The 18357-nt window shown below is 50.3% G+C and overlaps 1 protein-coding gene across 7 annotated transcripts in view; it reads left to right on the forward strand.

Annotated features, from left to right (window-relative positions):
* FAM178B (family with sequence similarity 178 member B) overlaps positions 1 to 18357 on the forward strand; it is a 113906-nt gene that overhangs the window by 62364 nt on the left and 33185 nt on the right. For all 7 annotated transcript variants that reach the window (XM_047853407.1, XM_047853411.1, XM_047853414.1 and 4 more), the window contains exons 9-12: positions 5329 to 5443; positions 11929 to 12022; positions 12304 to 12480; positions 12753 to 12850. In XM_047853407.1, coding sequence (XP_047709363.1) covers positions 5329 to 5443; positions 11929 to 12022; positions 12304 to 12480; positions 12753 to 12850 — 484 coding nt within the window. The remainder of the gene's footprint in view (positions 1 to 5328; positions 5444 to 11928; positions 12023 to 12303; positions 12481 to 12752; positions 12851 to 18357) is intronic.

Consider the following 18357-nt stretch of genomic DNA (forward strand, 5'->3'; position numbering starts at 1 on the left):
GATGTGGGTAGACAGAGCAGTCTGGAGAAGAAGCCAGCGGGCATGAGAGGCAAGAAGAGAAGGTGGGTCAGAGCTTCTCCGGGTCCCAGGCACACAGTTGTCCGTGGTGAGAGGCAGCGTCAGGGTCAGGAGAATGCTGGGCTCCATCCTGTGCTCACACTGCTGTTGGGGCAATGAGATGTGCATGTTTTTAAGATACAGACTTGATGCAATATTGTGTTTTTACCACATACGTGGATAATAACATCACTCCATCCTCCTAAGACCAGTTGCTTCCCTTTGCCCTTCTTTTTTGCCCCAGTCTTCAGGGTGGGTGTGATACGGGCAGGCGGGCCGAGAACCCAGACGGGGTCCCGCAGGCTTCGCGCAGGATAGAAATCAAAGTGAACGGGAAGAAGTGAGAGCAGAGTTTACTGAGCAGCATAAGGGATAGCGTATAGCAGATGAAGTATCTGGAAGACTCAGGAAAGGAGAGTGAGTCTCTCCTTTGCTCGGGCTCTGAGGGTTTATTGAGGATGGTGAGCATGTCCTCTCAGCCACCCAGGAACCAGTCAGAACAAGGACAGAGGTCCAGGTGTTCTCCATAAGTCACTTATGCTCTGGAGCCAGGGGGTCTTGGCGTCACAATGTCTAACGGCAGCTGTCTGGAATACATACGTGATGACCCACCTGGTCACTCCTTAGACGTTATCTACTGTGCTGGAAAACTGCAAAGAAATCATTAACTCCTTGACCTTTACAGTTAGGACATCCATTCTTTGTACTATAAGGTATGTGCAAGGTGGGGCTGCAGGTCCTAGCAAGAACAGACTCGGGAAAAGGAGAAAAAGCGGTTCTCCTTGGAGTCCCTTCAGTGTCCCTGTCTCAGGTGAGTCCTCCCTCCCTCTCTCTGTGCCCTTCCCCTCACCCCTCCAGCACCCTGGGCTCCAGGCTGGGCCTAAGCAAGGAATGGCACCTGGCTTCAGGGTGCGCCTGCCCCAGGATCCTCCTTCTGTCTGTAGCTGCCCCCCTGCAGTACCCAACCGCATTCCTTCCCTGCCATTTATGCCACCCTGCATCGTTCTGTGTATTTATTTAATGTGTCTTGTCTGTTTCCCTGCTAAACCATCAGCTCCATGAGACTAGGACATTGTCTCTTTTGTTCACTGCTGGGCCCCCAGCATTTAGAACGACACCTGGTGTTCAGTTACCATTTATTGAGTGCATAAAAAGTTTAAATGACAGGCTAAGGCCAATTGACTAAAGCGGGTGATATTTTACAAGTGTGAATTTAAATACAAAAGTGCAGGGAGGCACCTAGATGGCTCAGTCAGTTAAGCGTTTGACTTGGCTCAGATCATGATCTCTCAGTTGTGAGATCGAGCCCTGCATCAGGCTCTGTGCTGAGAGTGAAGCCTGCTTGGGATTCTTTCTCTCCCTCTCTCTCTCCCTCTCTCTCTCTCTCTCTCTCTCTCTCTCTGTCCCTCTCCTGCTCGAGCTCTCTCACTAAATAAATAAACAAACATTAAAGAAAAAGTGCAAAGGGAAGTTAAGTAATTGGGAGGATTAGAAATGGTAAGGTGTGTTGAAAAGGATACCTACAAGCCCAAAGTGGTGTCACTTAGGCCAAGTCACCAAACCAGAGCTTAATACTAACCTAATGGCAGTTTCAGCCTCCCCTAAGTGTCAGTCTGTCAATCAGGAATTGTGTGATAGGCACTCCTGAGGTAATCTGTCTGTATTATAAGACCGCCTGCCCTTTCCCACTGAAGGAAGGTGACCTTGCTTGGAATAATCCTTTCTTTTCTTTTGCTAACAACTTTCTTGCCCCACCCTCCTTCCTATAAAACCTGCCATTTTGTAAACTCCTTGGAAAACCCCTCTGCCTGAGAGGTGGGGTGCTGCCTGGTTCATGAATCACTGGTTCATAAAGCCAATTCGATCCTTAAATTTACTTGGTTGGATTGAGCAGGGCGGAGGGAAGGGGTTTAGGTTTTTTTAAGTTTATTTATTTATTTTTGACAGAGAGAGAGAGAGAGAGAGAGAGAGAGAGAGAGAGAGAGAAGGATGGAGGGGCAAAGAGGGAGAGACAGAATCCCAAGCAGGCTCTGAGCCATCAGCGCAGAGCCCGAGGGGGCTCAAATTGGCAAACTGTGAGATTCTGACCTGAGCCAAAACCAAGAGCAAACGCTTAATCAACTGAGCCCCCCAGGCGCCCCTGGATTGTTTTTTAATAGATTGTAAGCCTCCCCTAAATGCTGTGAGTCTCACACTCCAGTTGGGATCTGGGCTCAGTCTGATGGGTCAGTATCCTACTTTCCATTAGGAACCAGCACCCCCCATTGAGGTTCCTGGAGAATTGTAGGGTCTCTAAGATGGTGTCAGGGAATCAGGACCCAGACACATGGTTGGCCCTCTCAAGGTAGCCACCCCAGAATATTCATTAGCAATTCAATTTGGAGGACGCAGAGAGGGAGAGAAAGACCAGATCCCCCTGGACCCTGTGCCCTGTATCAGACCATTAAGGCCCAAGATGGGAGCTGGTGGATGAGAAGCTGTGACAGAAGCCTAGGGAGGGGAGCTGCTGGGGCCAGCACGTCGAGCCGAGGAGCTTCTTGGGATGTATGTGGTTTTCCCATTCCCTGTAACTGGTGCCAGGAGAACAGAGGCGGTGGTGTTACGTGAAGCAACACTTCTTCTGAGGCACAGATGGAAAAGTCACTTTTATTTTAGGCCCAGTGCTTCTCTTCCCCTGCCTTCCCCCGAAGCATCAGTTCCATCCCAGGAGAACCACCTAAAGGGATGCTTTCAGACTCACAGTCTCTAAACAGAGCCCAGATGCTCAGGGCTGTTAGCCATGGCATTTAAAAAGGCACAGGAGCCGATGCTCCCTGGGGGAGTCACCTCAAACGACTGTGGTGTGGGTGTGGAGAAACTGAGTTAGGGAGCTGGAGCCTTGTGTCTGAGTTTTCTTCTGTGTCAGCTCTCCGGAAAACCCCCACTCGGGACAAACAGTGCTCAGGAAAAGCTGAGCGCATGGCCTACTTATAAGCAGTGTTAATTATGGGCTCTTGGGCGCCTGTCGTCGCTTAACCAATTTCCAGGGCTGTTGATTGGTTTATCCCGAGGCATCCAGGCCCCTTGCTCTAAAACCGCTCCTGACACATCAGCCTGGGTCAAGCTGTGGTGTGGAGTAATTACTGGGTGGGGTAGGGAGGGGGACAGTAGCCGGCTTCAGGTTTGAAGCTGGCGGTACCTGCACTGCTGTTCCCAAGGAGTCTTAAAGCAGCTGATACACCTGCACCGGCCAAAGAGGGGTGAGAGGGTGGCCGTGCACAGCACCCTTTGGGGTGCTACGCTGCTGGCGGGCTGTTCCCGCCCAGCTGGGCCTCCAGGGCCTCAAGGAGGTTGATTCTCTTTGCACATGCCTGGAAAGTTCATTGGCCTGCCCACACATGCGTGTGTGTACGTGCACAGTCCCCCAAGGGCCCTAGTAAACAGCTCTCTCTCTCTAGTGGAATCTCATTGTGTTTTGCAGACTTCATTCTTCCCAGCTCGTTTGTGCAGCGGGCAAGGGGTATCATTACTCTTACTTGTTAAGTTGCCCGAGAGGAAAAAAAACAAACAAGAAAGTTTTTCCTCCTCCAAGAGTCTAATTACTTGTTGGGTGAGCCCTGACCCATATACATTTCCAGAGAGAGAGACACCTGATGCCAGCAGAAGAGATGTCCTTGGACGGGATTCAGAGACCCTCTGCCGGCCATTCCCCCAGCTTCTGGCTCTGCAGCCATACCAGACTCTTGCCAGAGCTTCATAAGGAGTTTAGGATGCTCTGTTTCTTGCCTTGAGTTACTGGACATGCCATGCTATTTCATGTGTCTCTCTGCCTTTGTCATTTCTGTCCCTTTGCTGGGTGCATGTTTCCTTTCCCATTACCTGTGCCTTATTCCTCACCTTCCCCACTCCCCCCACCTCCAGTCAACTCTCCCTGTGAGCAGGCTCTGCACCTCCCATCCTCCAGTCAACTCCCCCTGTGAGCAGGCTCTGCACCTTCCATCTGCTTCAGTTGGTTTTGAGCACATTCCCTTGTGTTTGCTTATCTGCCTGGCTCCCCTCCCTCCTAGGCTGTGAACTCCCTGAAGTCAAGGTCTCCATCCAGCCACCTTTTTATCTTGGGCACCTGGCACGGTTCTAGCCCATGGGGGATCCACTGAGGTGGGCTTCTCAGAGGGAACTCTCACCCCCAGAATGGCAAAGGGTCAAGCATATGCTACTAATGCGCTTCTAGCCTAGTTTCTAAGTTCCTGATTCTGACACATCACCTGCTGTCAAATTCAACGTTTGTCAAGGTTCTTGACACTGGCAGTTTATCTTGGGACTGGTCTTCAGGTTCCCTCTTATTCAGGTACTACTCAGTCAGGTTTGTTTAGGATTCTCTCCGTTCAGCTTCCCCACCCACCAACCCCTCCTCTAGGCACTAGATGTGCAGGGTGCAGGGGTGGGGGGCATTTACATTCAAATAGGGAGAGACAGACAAGAAACAAAATAATAAATAAGATAACATAGAGGGATGATAGCGCGGGGACCTGAACTCCACCTCTTGGTGGGGTCTGGAGAGGTCACCATGCAGAAGAGTGCCTGGGAAGGAGATAGTCTTGCAGCCATCTTTGGGAAATACCATCCTCCATGTTGTCTTTTGTTTTTCTAGCTTCTTGGTTCTGAAATGCCCTTAAGTAGTCTGACTGAAGAAGAGCCCCTGGGTACATAAGGTTTTTCCCTCTCTGTTAGTGTGGCCAGATTATCATTCATGTTTGGTTACACCAGTGGAGAGAGAATGGTACTTTGAGCTCCAGCTGGCTTCGAAGACACCTCCCAGGCTGCGGGGAGTGCCCTCGGCTGGAATGGTGGACCTGGGAACACCCACATGTTGCAGCAAGGGCAGTGTCGAGTCAGCAGGAGGTTCAGAGCTGGCCTCAGCCCTTAGTGGCAGAGGTCCTGGGGCAGCAGAGACTCTCATGTCTTCCGCATCTGGCAGTTTTGAGGCCTCTGGTTTAGGTGTCTTCATCTGACTCAGCTCTGGGCAGCTCAGCGCTCTGATGGAGCCCGTTCACTTGAAGGTGGCTAGAGCTTGAAGACAGGAGAACATGAACAGCCAGGTTCCCAAAGCTCCCTCGGATGTCTCAAAACTGCTGGTTGCTTGATTCCTCCAGAAAACACCTGTAGTGCCAGAGAATGCAAACACGGTCCCCTTGGGCCAGGGGCTGTCATGCCCACCCCTCCCTTGGGAGTCATGTGCCTGTCCTCCTCTGCCCTCCCTAACTAACCCTCTGCTCTCCCTTGGCCTGACAGATGGAGACAAGCACTGGTGGTGCCCCTCCCTGCAAGAGGTCACGGAGGTGTTTCACAGCCTGGGAGCCCGTAGCCCTGCTCTGGGCCTGCGTGAGCCCCGTCAGCACAGTGGGAGGTGAGTACTGTCCTTTCCTCACTGTCCTTTCTCATTTGTTCAGCAGCTGGGGAACTCACTTCAAACCTGTCAATTTGGATACATTCAATATGTGCAGGTTTTTCCATATCAGTTACACCTCAGTTAAAATGTTTAAAACAAACAACAAACATTACCCAAAAAAAAGAGAGATCCGTTCTTTTGAACATTTATTCATGTTAGGAAATATTGAAGTATTTCCTATTCTGAGGAGATGGGAAGGGAAGAAAAAATTAATCATAAAGTATTTCCTATTCTGTAAAGGTAATACAACGTAATGGGCCATTCATCGTACAAAACTATCCATTTCATTACTGTTTGTGGCATCCTCCGTTCCATGAGCATTTATAAGTTAGAAAAAGGTGAGGTACCTGGGTGGCTCAGTTGGTTAAGCTTTGGCTCAGGTCATGATCTTACAGTTCATGGGTTCAAGGCCTACATCAGACTCTATGCTGAGTGTGGAGTCTGCTTGGGATTGTCTCTCTCTCCCCCTAGCTTTCTGCCCCTTCCCCATCCGTGCACCTGGGCACACGCTCTCTCTCTCAAAAATAGATGAACATTTAGGGAAAAAAAAAAAAAGGAAAGATTTCCTCTGATTCTTATATAAAATTATGTGCATTTGTGGGGGGGAGTTAAAAAAAATTCCCAAACTCAGGCTCTAACCCACATGGTGAAACAGAGTCTGAGGGATTATAGAACAAACCACACACAAGTACCTGTGGATATGAGTATCACACCGTGAATGACAAATGGTGAATGTTTGGATAAATGACCCTGCTCCCAGCCTAGGCAGGGAGTGGGGAGGCACAGGGAGAAGAAGCAGGCACAGATGAGTCTTGCTGGTTTAGCTGACATCTGTTCCTGCCCCGTGGTGACTCAGAGCCCTCAATGCCCCTCCTCTTCCAGGACATGTCCCAGTCTCTCTGGTCTACCTCTAAGCCTCAATTTTGACGCATTACCTAATATCAACCCATGGCCAGCAAGGCACAATTTTACATGTAATTTCCACAGTGGCCAGTTTTGTTCTGTGGGTGCCCCCTTTGTGTGCTGATCTGGGTTGGGGGGTGCTAATTTGCATAGGCATTGTCCCTGCTCTCTAGGAGCAGAGACCTAACAATACATAAATGGCTATTGTTGGGTGCACAGTGATGAGGTCTGGGTTGTAAAAGTGTTATATATTATAAACTTGTTCTACAGATTATATTACATTCAAACTTTTTCTTGACAATTCTTTGAGAACATATAACAGGGTTTTTAGAGCCCTGGATCGGATGTTACATGGAAGCCCGCCGCCACCATCCTGGTGACAATCTTCTGGCCCCAGGAAGTACAGGGACCCTTACCTTTGCTGTTGCAGGCTGGCGGGTGTTCCTACTCGGGGAAGGCCCAAGCTTCCTTAAGAACCTGTTCCACAACTGTGTTTAGTAATTGTCTGCCAAACCAAACCAGACCAAACCACACTCGCTCTGCTATAAATACCCTGCGCATGTGCCAGCCTGCCTCGCTCCTGCCCCTCTCCCTTCCCGTGGAGTTCCATATCTGGTGTAATAAGCCACTTGCCTCTTCCCCGACACAGAGCTTCAATCACACCACCTTCTAGAATGAGTCGAGGAAAGAATTACACTTGGAAAAACAAATGCAGGTTGGGGGAAGGGCCTAGGGGGCCTGAAGAGTTCAGAAGAGCTATTTCTAACTGTTGTGATGAGCACTTGGTATCCACTTGGAAAGTGAGAGGTGCCACTGGAGGCATATAACCACCCAACTTACTACACACTCTGCAAAGAGCCACTTTCTCCCCCGCCCTTCTCCCTTCCCCCTGAGCTTGACAGCTTCCTGCTCCTTCAGCTTCAGGACAGATCCATCCACTTTGGAGGCCACAGGGGGCAGATGGGCATTAGAACTGTGGCTGTTTAAATCTGCCACCTCAAATCCTTGGGAACACAAATCCCTAGCATGCATTACCAGGCAGTTGGCCCTGGGTAAGAGGAAGGCAAAGCCATGTTGTCCTAGAGTGTTGCCAGAGCTGCATGGTCACATTCCCAGACGTACCATTTGGACAGCCTACCTCTTTCCTTGGGCCTCACACTGTTCGCACCGTTTCCCCACAGAGGATTCAGAACTGGCCTGAGGATCTGGCCAATGGCTTCAGGGGTGATTTCCCTATTGTGACCCTATAAGAACAGACTGGACCGCTTGTCTAGCCACTCAGCCTAGGGAGGATTTTCTGCCTGAACACAGCCTCCTTTTGAAAAGCAAATAGACACATCCTGGAGACCCGTCCAATGACATCCCCAAGATGTGGGGTAGCAGAGATGCTCAGGTGGGTTAGCTGGGTTGCTGGTTGGCTGCTGCAGTTGGGGAAGCTCTGGGAGTCATAGGGTTGGAAGACAGCTCTTCTAGACTATTCAGGAAGCACTATGAAGGTTCTGGAGTCTCCTCCACCAAAGGTATGACACCCTTCATGGACACATGGGCCACAAGAAGAACATCACGGCAGGCTGCCTTGTCCCCATTGTCCTCCTCATCCTGTTCCTGACCAACTCAGGCTCATCCCATGCCAAGTGGCTCCACATCACATACTGTTCTGTTGACTTCCAGGGATGTCCCAATCTAGGGCTCTCCAGCAGAACAGATGCTCTGGGGCTCCTCCAGGGCACCCACAGAGCCCCTGTAGTGGCCAAGACTGGAAATGAGGGGTTAGGATGTCTCTGCACATGGCCCCACAACTGGACTGTGTTTTTAGTTACTATGAGGAAGACTGGTCTTTCACCATGTATTCCTCATCTCAGATTTCCTTGAAACCCATCACCATCTCTTCGAATGCTTCAAGATTTCCTCTCGGAAGATATAGTCCTTCTGCCACTGGACCATATGACAAGACTGGGGAGGAAGGAATCAGGAGGATCTGTGGGGGCAAAAGGGCAGAAGAGGGACCAGAGTGTGAACACTGACCAGGAAGCAGAAGCAAGAGTTTGAGGGCGCTGGTGCCACCCGGCTGTACAGACACTCTTCGTCAGGTGCCCCAATCTCACCTGGGAAGGCAGGGAAGGTCCTTGGTAGCAATGGCTGGTTTTTCAAGGCTGCTCCCCAGGTTACAAAGTCCATCTGAAAGTCCCAGTCAGATACACGGGACTGGCCACCAAACTACCATAGTCTGGTACTGGAAACCTTCATCGACTTAGTTCTCTGAAAGGGCAGCCTGGTGCAGAGGCCAAATGGGTAACTAATTGATGGTTAATCCATTGAAAGAGCATCCTGTCCAGTGTGCAGGAGGCTGGTTGCTGGCCATCTTGAGACAGTGTAATTCAACCCAGGTAAAATGTACTTCTCTCTCCCTTCCCGTTAGCTCAGCATCGAATTCCCTTTACTGCATTGACCTCGTCCATAAGGCCTGGACAGCAGGTCCAGTTTGATTTAGTAGTACAGGCCTAGGGGAGAGCACGCTACTCACAGCCTGCATGGTGGGACCCTGACCCCTGGGCACTTTCAGGATAGCCCTTGGTTACAGTGGTGGCCATGCCCCTATGGCTCTTTTACCATGCTCCTGCTGAGAATGTCGGAGTACATAAGACATGCCCCTCTTACAATCACTGAATAAGTGTAGAACGGCATCGCCATGACCCAAGCTCTAGCTCCTGGGTCCTGGCCACAGGCTGAGCTCTAACCCTGCCGGCTGGGGGTCAGGGCTGAAGGGAGGGGCAGGATGGTGAAGCACTTTGTTCATGGAGTCCAGTTGTGGGACCCCTCCACTCAGGAGGGGAGTGAGCTTGCCAGGCCGTGAATGCCTGTGCTCCGTGGCCACCTGCTGGGAGCCTGGGGATGGAGGCCTGGGGATTAGCCGGCGCTGCACCCCCAGTATAGCAGTCACAGATGCAGACATTTCAGACAAGCGGTTCATCAGAACCTCAGAAAGGCAGGGAACAGGGACCCCCATTCTGTTGCCTGCTGTTCCCAAGGAGAGGTGGCACAGGAAATGCTGGAGCACACACGGCGAGGCTGTCCGCCACCCTCTCCGGCTGTCTGCCAACCCTCTTGGGGAGGGTTCTTGTCACAGCCACACTTCCCTCCCCAGCTCACGTTTTCCACACTCCTCCTCCCTCTGGTGGCACCAGACTGTCTGAAAGCCCGTTCCTCTTCAGCAGAGTCACGGTCAATTCTGTGCCTGCCTCCATCCTTTGGGAAGTCTGAAAGCATTCCCACTCATGCTTCCATACCCCATGCATGCTCACAGGCTGGTGCAAACCGGAGCACCCCTTATATACTGACACAGGCCCAGCAGGTGCCCAGATGTGCAAACACCAGCCTTACCCATTCTCTGGCCCTAATAAATGCTAAAATCTGGAAGAATGGCCAAGCGCAGTCATACCCTCCCCTTCACCCCCTCGACTTTGTTTTGTTGGCATCAATTTCCTGGGCACCTAGAGATGGAATTCTCCTACTTCACTTTGAATAAGCAGCACCAGTGCCAAGTAAAAGAAGAGCAGAGACTTTTCACTGGAGCACGCAGGAATGGAGCTTTTTCTTTGTCAGCGGTCAGGTGGCTACACTGGAGCCTGTTATTGCCAACAGTGTTGCTGTCATCAGTATCTTCATTTGTGGAGAGCCTGCTGTTATCAGGAACGCCAACCAGTTAATAAGAGTAGAGCAGTAGATGAGACAGCACAGGGAGCCTGGTCATAAGCTTACCTCAACAGTATGCAGCAATTAACAGTATACATTTGACCAGAGAGACAGAATCAGTGAGGCGATCTTGCTCTGATTTTTATCCAGTGAGCATGTGCCTGGGGAAGTTTGTGCAAAGGTGGTACAACTCTGTTGTCCATTGATGCCTCTCTCACTGTAAGGACCTTGTCACCCTGAATATGACTCTAGTCTTTAAAGAGGTTTGGGGTGTGTGTGTGTGTGTGTGTGTGTGTGTGTGTGTGTGTGTGTGTGTGTGGTGTTGTTGTTTGTTTGTTTGTTTTTTATGACCCTAAGTTCTAACTTCATCTCAGCTCAACAGGCTTTGTTTCCACACTAGAGGAAAACTGGCCATGCTAGGCTTATCGGTAGGTAGCCTGTTAGTGTGAACCCCTTTGGAGGAGTTCTCAATGATAATTTTTATTCTTTCATCATATTACTTGCTGACTTTGGAAACTAGTCCCCATATAAGCTACAATGTAGTATACTTCTTAATGCATGCAAAATGTCACCATACCTGTATGGACAAAGAACTTCTTTGAGGAAGACTCTTTTGGGGCAATGGAGTATGATATCCTGGTCTCCAAGTCCCAGAAAACTAAAGCCGGAGACCTGGCGATCTGAGAGAGATGATTCATTTTCAGAAATATAAAATTAAAGCTGTGCTGTCTACTTAACAGGTTTACAACCAAATTGGAAATATATATGAACCCCCACCCCCACTCCCACCCCCACAATGGATCCCAAACCCTTAGACACTTCACTTCCTGGTTCTTTCCCTCTCCATTTAGAGGGCTTATTTTCACAGACTTTGCAATGAGCATGTACCAAAGAACAAAGGGAGGAGGACTGAAAGTCTCTGTGTCACCTCAGGGAATGTACATTTGTTCCAGTCAGACTACTCTGTACCTTACATGAGCATAGGTGATGTCTGGGTAAGGCTGTAACCTCTGTAGTACTCAGCCAATGAGGAACCAGGGGAGGGACTTGCATGCTAGGAGATAAATTGCTGTAACTGCCCCGAGTGTGCCTGTCCATCAAACACTCGCTCTTGCAAGAACGTTGATTAAAGCCTCACTTCACTGTGCTCCAAGTCTCCACATTCCTCTTTTGATTTGGGTTGGTGGGCTTATTTCTCACAGCTGGAGTGGCAGCAGTTGGGAGCCAGACTCCCGTGATCTGTTGTGGCTCATTCCCACACTGAGTCTAGATGGCTTGTGTGGACCATAGACATCAGCAGAAGTGATGGGATGTCACTTCCAAGACTAGGTTATAAAGACTGCGGCTTCTGTCTCTGGCATTCCCCTCTCTCTCAGATCACTCAGTTGGGGGCAACCAGGTGCCATGTTGAGGAGCCCTGTGGAGAGCCCCATGTGGCAAGGAACTGGGGGCCTCCTGGGGCACATGGGTGAACTTGGAGTGAGCTTGCAAGCAGCTCCTCCTGCCCACTCCAGCCTAACATGACAGCAGGCCCACCTCCAATATTTTGGGGGCAACCTCCCAAGAAATCCAGAGCCAGAACCACCCAGCTAAGCTGCTTCTGGATTCTTGACTCTCAGAAACTGCACAACGTAATAAATATTTATTGTTTTTGAGCCTCTGTATTCTGGGATAATTTGTTAGTAGCAGTAAATGACCAACACAGACAGGGCATCAGGGTCCCAGGCTGAAAGGATCATGCACGGGCTCTCTGTTCTTGAGCAACAGCAGGCCCCCCTCTCTGCCTCTGTTCTCCCCTTGTGCCCACCTCCTCCCATCTCCTTCCCTTTGCTTTTGTCTTACCTTAGGGTGCTTAAAAATAGCACTAGCTTGAACTGGAGTGAGCAGCAGGACGCCCCCCTGGAGATTGCCTTGGACGTCAGCCTGAACTACATCTACAAGGTGAGTTACACACCCATTTCTGCTCACCATCCAGACCTACTCAGCAGTTGTATTATAGGCACTGTGCCAGCCACCAGGACTGATGCTGTGGAGGGCTCACAGCCCCCTATGCCTGGGCCTGCCCCCTGAGTACACCGTGGGGGGTTTGACTTTGGGCGTTGGTGCTTGTTTTCCTCAGCTCCTGCCTGGCATGGCCAAGGGGCTCATGATGCCATCCCCTCCTGCCCAGCCCCATCTCCCAGGGATGCCATCCCTGGCCTAGCACTCTCTCTGTTCTCCAGTTCCTAGCTCTGTGTGCCCTAGCCCAGCCAGGGGCCTACACTGATGGGGACCTCCTGGGCCTGATTGAGCTGCTGTGCCGAGTTGGCCTGGATGTGGGGCTTCGCCTGCTGCCCAAGACTGATCTTCAGCAGCTTCTGCTTCTGCTCCTTGAGAACATTCATGAGTGGCCAAGGAAGGTACCATGAGCCAAAGCCAAAGCCCTAGCCTCTTCTCTAAGGTCCTGAGCCTCCTCACATAGCCTTGTCACTAGGGATTAAAGTGCCCCTAGAGTACACTCAATGGGAATAGCAGGCTTGGAGGCCACCAGGATGCCAGGGAATACTCCCTCCAGTCCCTGGCCTTTGTGACCACATCTTACTTCTGGCTTCCCTGCTGAGTGGGCTGGTGAGGAAGTCAGGGTGGAAGGCAGGCCCTCTCATAGCCCACCTAATGCCTGCTATCCCCACAGCTCCAGAAGCTGTGCTGCAGCCTGAGTGAGGTGTCCGATCACCACCACAACCTGCTGGCGCTCGTGCAGTTCTTCCTGGACGTGACCTCCCGGAGCAGGTGGGTGCTCCTCCACCTCGGGCTCCTCCCTCTGACACTCCTCCCTTCCCCTGGAACAGGCTCCGGTGTAGGGATCCAGAATCCTCCCCATCGGTCCCAACAAACCTCCCCCTCCTGCCCAATCTCTAAAACTCAGGAGAAAGAACTAAAAATACAGCTCACTAATGAGTTCATTACGAAAGGAAAAAAAGCCTGATTTTCTTAACATGATCTTATTAGCAAAACAATTGCCTTATACAATTAGCTTCTGACTGCAGCGCCCGCCTGCTGCTCCCAATCCTTGGTAGAGGGTTCCTTCTAGTCACTCAGACCTCCACTGCAGGAAGTCCCCTAATCACCCCTCCCCCACACCTCTCCCAAACTCTCAGTTCATCTTTCTGCTTTATTTTATGCATAGCATGGCCTTCTGCCAGAAATTCTCCTACTGTTTGTTCCTTATTTATGGTGACTCTCCTCTATGTTACCTCCAGGAGAGCAGTCCCTTAGCGGAGTCACTGCTCTTATCATCCAGCATCTAAAACAGTGCCTGACAAGCCTACGACACTCTGTAAATCCTTTTTTTTTTGAGTGAACAAACAAGGTGAACAAATTCAGCCCTCGGGGCAATGAGGCCCATTCTCTGGACCTGGCCCCAGTCTCGTCTCTCCTTCCTTCCCCCCACTGTAGGCTACAGCCACAGGGTATTCCTTGCCCATCCCTGAGCCAGGAAGACCCCCGGCCTTCATAGGCACCTCTGTAGTAACCCTCCACTGGGGCCATCCCCCTGCACCTCTCTCTTCAGGGGCGGCTTCAGGAAGCAGGCTTGGCATTTCATCCAGACCCACATCCCCAGGGCCCAGACGAGTGCCAAGTGCCATCTTCCTCAGCTCAGATTCAATCCTGAGTTGGAGAGTTCGATCTCCTGCCTGTGAATCTGGTTGAAAGAGAGGAGGCCTCTCCACAGTCCTGAAAGGAAAGTTGTTGCTCTATATTTGAAAGAACTGGGCTTCTAGAAGCTCTCTCTGAGGCCTGTAGGTGTGAGTACTAAAGCAATGCCTCAGTGGGTGCCATTTGCATTAAGCCCAGACACATGGGACTTTTTCCCATATGATCTCAGGAGGCTGACCTCTGCCTTAAGCCTCCCTGCTCAACCCCAAACAGCTAGTGCACTGCATTGCACAAGTCAGAAATTGTAGTCCTGGAAGTCTCTCTCATCCCCAGCTCGTTACCCCTGTTCATCACTAAATCCTGTCCATTCTGCCCTCCAAATCCCAAACCCTTGTTTGTGGTTGCCTGTCCGTGTCAGCTCCATGAGAACAGGTATGTGTCTGGGTCACAGCCACCTCCGTCCCACCTGCTCCTGTTTTCCTATCACATCTGTCACTGGGATGGTGGTAGTGGCATTTTCTGTGTTCATCTCTCAAAGTCCTCTCTGTGGATACATGGGATTATTGTGTCTCTCCCTCACCTTGCTCCCCTGTTTGCACAGTGGAGTCCAAATGCCTCCAGGGCCCCATGTTGTCCAGCCCCAATTTCCCATTTGCTCCTAGCAGGCCATATTATTTGTACTTGTTTTTCTCACTTTCATATATATATATATATATATATATATACACACGTATGTGTGTGTTTACATACATATACGTGTGTGTGTGATGAACCTCATTCTTTTTAATAGCCACGTAGTATTTCATGGTATGCACACAACCAGTCCTCCATTCTGGATATTTATCCAGGGTACAAGCTTTGTACATCTATGCAGATATTTCTATACAATGAACTCTTTGAGGTGAAATTGCAGTCCTAAAGTATATACATTTAAAATTTGGCCTCCAAAAAAAGCTGTATCAACTGAGAATACCACCAACGGACATGAAAATGCATGTTTCTACACTGTGTATTCTCAGTTTTGTGTGTTTTAGTGAATCTGGTGAGTGAAAAATGTCATACTCTGATTCTAATTTTTATTTCTCTGATTGCCAGTGGTCTTTTGTGTTTCTTTTATTGTAAGTTATATCTTGATGCTTCTTGCCCATTTTTCTATGAGGTAATCAATCTTCTTATTAACATTGATGATTGTTTGTTATATATGCTTCAGAACTGTATTTTCTCCTAAGGCTGTACATTGTCCTTTTTAAACCTTTGTGCATGATATTTTTCAGTGACCTGAAGTTTGTGGAGTTTTTTTTAAATTTTATTTTAGAATACATTTAGATTTACAGAAAAGTTATGTGGATAATATAAAGTGTTGATTCTAATTAAATCTTTCTTTCTTTCTTGAAAAGAAAGGCCTTCCCCACCCCAGGATCACAAAAATATTATGTTATATTTCTCCCAATACTTACATTAACTTTGTTACTATTGGTTTTTAATCCCGTCTGGAATCTATTTTTCGGAGGTATGAGACAGGGCTCTAACTTGATTTTTTCCACCCCTGAAGAGCCAGTGAGGCCAACACCAACTTTTCTTTATGTCTTCATGATCCACCTTTCCCAGCAGACTGGAAACTTCCTTCATCATCTCCTAAATTTATGATGTCGTTTACCTATTAGTTGAATCAAACAGATTTCAGGAATCCGTGTCTTTTACAGGGTGTTGTTGTAGCTCCAGGGCCTTTGCTCAGTGTTCCTTAAATGTCAGGAGTTAATACAATGAAACAACCTCACCTCCCTCTCAAACAGACACATCAACTAGGGTGATAATTCCTAAAGAGGGTTCATCAGCAGGATGGGTGTCATCTGTTTAATTAGAAATTTTATCTTATTTTCCTAAATAGATAAAGCTTTCAAACTGAATGAAATTCAAAAGGCACTGTAGAGCACATGTTTAAAATGTGCCCCTACCAGCCACCCAGCCTGCCTCCATTTCTTGTGTGTGTTTCTGTGCATGTTCTCTCTGCCCTTCTTTTCACTTCAACTAATGTTTTGGCAATCATTCCAAATTGGGTCAGAAAGAGCTTCTAATTTTTCTTTACAGCCACACCGTGGCTGTGGTCTTTAGTTAGCCGCCCCCCGCCCCTCACCCCCTGCTCCCTATGGGGGCAATGTTGCAGGAGCTTGCTGGCAGCCTTGTTCTGCCCTCACTGGTGGCTGCCCCACTGGGCTTGGTGCCCAGACTGACCCCCAGGAAGGAGGGCGTATTGTTGCGCATTCTGTCACATTCTTAGTCTACTGACTGGTTAAGCACAAAGTGAGAACTGTCACCAACATTTGTGTGATGCACATCCCCACCCCGCCCCTCGCCCCCCCGCCCCCATCTTGTTGACCAAGACTTCAGGGATGCACTGTAAATTTAAGGAGAGTTGAGCTCAACCATGAAAAATGAAAGTAAATACTGAAGCCAACCATCTGAAATGGGGCCAATGGGAAGGCTTTCCCTTGGAGGAGCATCAGTCTTGGGACTGTGGCCCCTCTGGTGTAGCTCCAGGGGGCTGTGGGGAGGGGACTTGCCCTTCCAGCTCCTGTGCAGTGTCCCCAGTATGTGTTCTGAGCAAACTTCTGCAGACACTCCCAGGAGCCAGCCCTTTTAGGGGGAGGAAAGAGGCCAAGGGCTGCTTTCAGTCCACTGAAAACTGTTGTACACAGGCTCTGGGACCCACCTCCTTCACCACCCGCGAATGTTTATTAGATATCCTGTGTATGCTGCTTAACTGTGGCCTCCAAAGTGGAAAGGAAGATGAAACCAGCTTGAGCAGGCTGCCGGATCAGCCGGATTCTGACCAGCAAGTAGCAGCTGGCTGCTAAATGCAGGAGCCGTGGGAGAAAGTGGCCTTCAGAGTCTTGAGGTCTTTGAACACTGGGGATAAGAGCACATGCAGGCACACCATAGCTTTCCCCACACCCTCCTTGTTTTCCTTCATCTTCCATGCTGCTCGCTCCCCTCAGGGTAGGGCCAAGGGCTGTACCATGGTAGAGTGTTATGTCCCCCCACCCACCCTTGCACCACCCCCAGCCCCCAACCCTCCCACCCCCAGCTCGGTGCAGGTCCTAGACCCTTTCATTCTCTCTGTCCATCTGCCTCTGCTGCCTTCATGTCCTGGGCACCGTGTTCCACCATGACTTCCTTCCTGTGTGCTGCCTCATGTGTCCTATCCCTGCATTGGCCCCTGACCCCTTCTGGCTAACCAGAACCCACTCTGAATCGCTGGCCAGCCTCCATGGGTCCCTCAGCAGATTCCAGACATCGCCACTTCCTGCTGCTGAAACCTCTGAACACCAGCAAACAGCACCGTCCCTTCTTTCTCCACTGACTTCTCCACCCACACACCTAGTGGACCCACAACTCACCTCCTTCCTTTCCTCCCGACCCCACCTCCCATGGTCAGGACCCCAACAGTCCTATCCCTTCCAGACCTTCTTTACTTATCCCTTCTTACTCCTATACCTTTCACTTTTTATTCTCTACTGACTGTTCCTTAATACATACATGCCTTCATGCGTCTCCTCCCTTAGAACAGCAATTCTGCCTTCACCCCCTCCTCCAGCTCCTGCTACACCTCCGAGCTCCCCTTCCCCTGTTCTCCCTTACTCCATCCACCCAAAACAGACATTCTGAACCCTGCCCCGCCCCCTCCCCCCGCCCCGGCCCCGTGGTGGATCTTCAGAGATCAAGAGTGTCATAGGAAGTTCTCACCTGAGAAAACAGACATTCAGGCTCTGTGGGTGGGCAAGGCCAGAACATTCTAGAAGGAGGCAGCCAAGGTCCAAAAACCCTCGAAATTTCAGAAGGTCTCAAAATCTGGAGGAACAAGAGGCAGGATGAAGGTCATGTCTACGGGTCAAGGGGCCATGCTGGAGCTGAAAGGGCAGCAAAGGAAAACTGGGTCACAATGAAGCCAGGAGTGTGAGGGGTTGTGGCTGAAGAGGATCTGGCTCACTTTTATGAGTGGGTGTGCATGGGACGGGGGTTGGTAGGGGTGACCCAAAGAGCCAGGAGTAGAGGAAATGTACTTCATCTGGCACTGTGGCCAAGTTGCCTTATCACCACTGACCTAATGGCCCTTCCTCAGGAACAAGCTTATCATTTTCTTCCTTGACTTCACAGTGTTAATTCTGATTCCCCTCCCCCTCTTTGCCCTATCCTTCTCACTCGCCGTCATCCATTTCCTTCCTCCACTGCTCCTCAAGCCTCAGTTTGCCTGGGAATTCTGCCCCGGTCCCTCTCCTGTGGTCACTTGGCACAGTCTCAGGGAGCTTTCCGGGCTGAGTGCTGTGGTGCTCTGTCTATATGGCCCTGTTTCAGGACTCCAGCTCCCCCTCCCCAGGTGCTGAGTTTCACCCTGCCAGTCTACCCCAGGATGCCTCTGCTGAAGATGGTTACCTTATCTGGGGCTGGGTGCCTTCCTCGGGAGCAGCCCAGTGCTGGGGGCACAGTGGCCTGTCCCTCTGCCTCGACCTGGGATATCTCTGAAGGCCCTTGACAGCTCCAGGGGTCCTTGCAGGGTCAACCACGGGTTCTGCTGTGACTACATTGCAACCTGGATTTCCCCTTTGGCTCAAACCTGCTTCCTTCATCCTTACAGGAGGTCG

The sequence above is a fragment of the Prionailurus viverrinus genome, chromosome A3 (assembly GCF_022837055.1).
Source record: "Prionailurus viverrinus isolate Anna chromosome A3, UM_Priviv_1.0, whole genome shotgun sequence".
Lineage (NCBI taxonomy): Eukaryota > Metazoa > Chordata > Mammalia > Carnivora > Felidae > Prionailurus > Prionailurus viverrinus.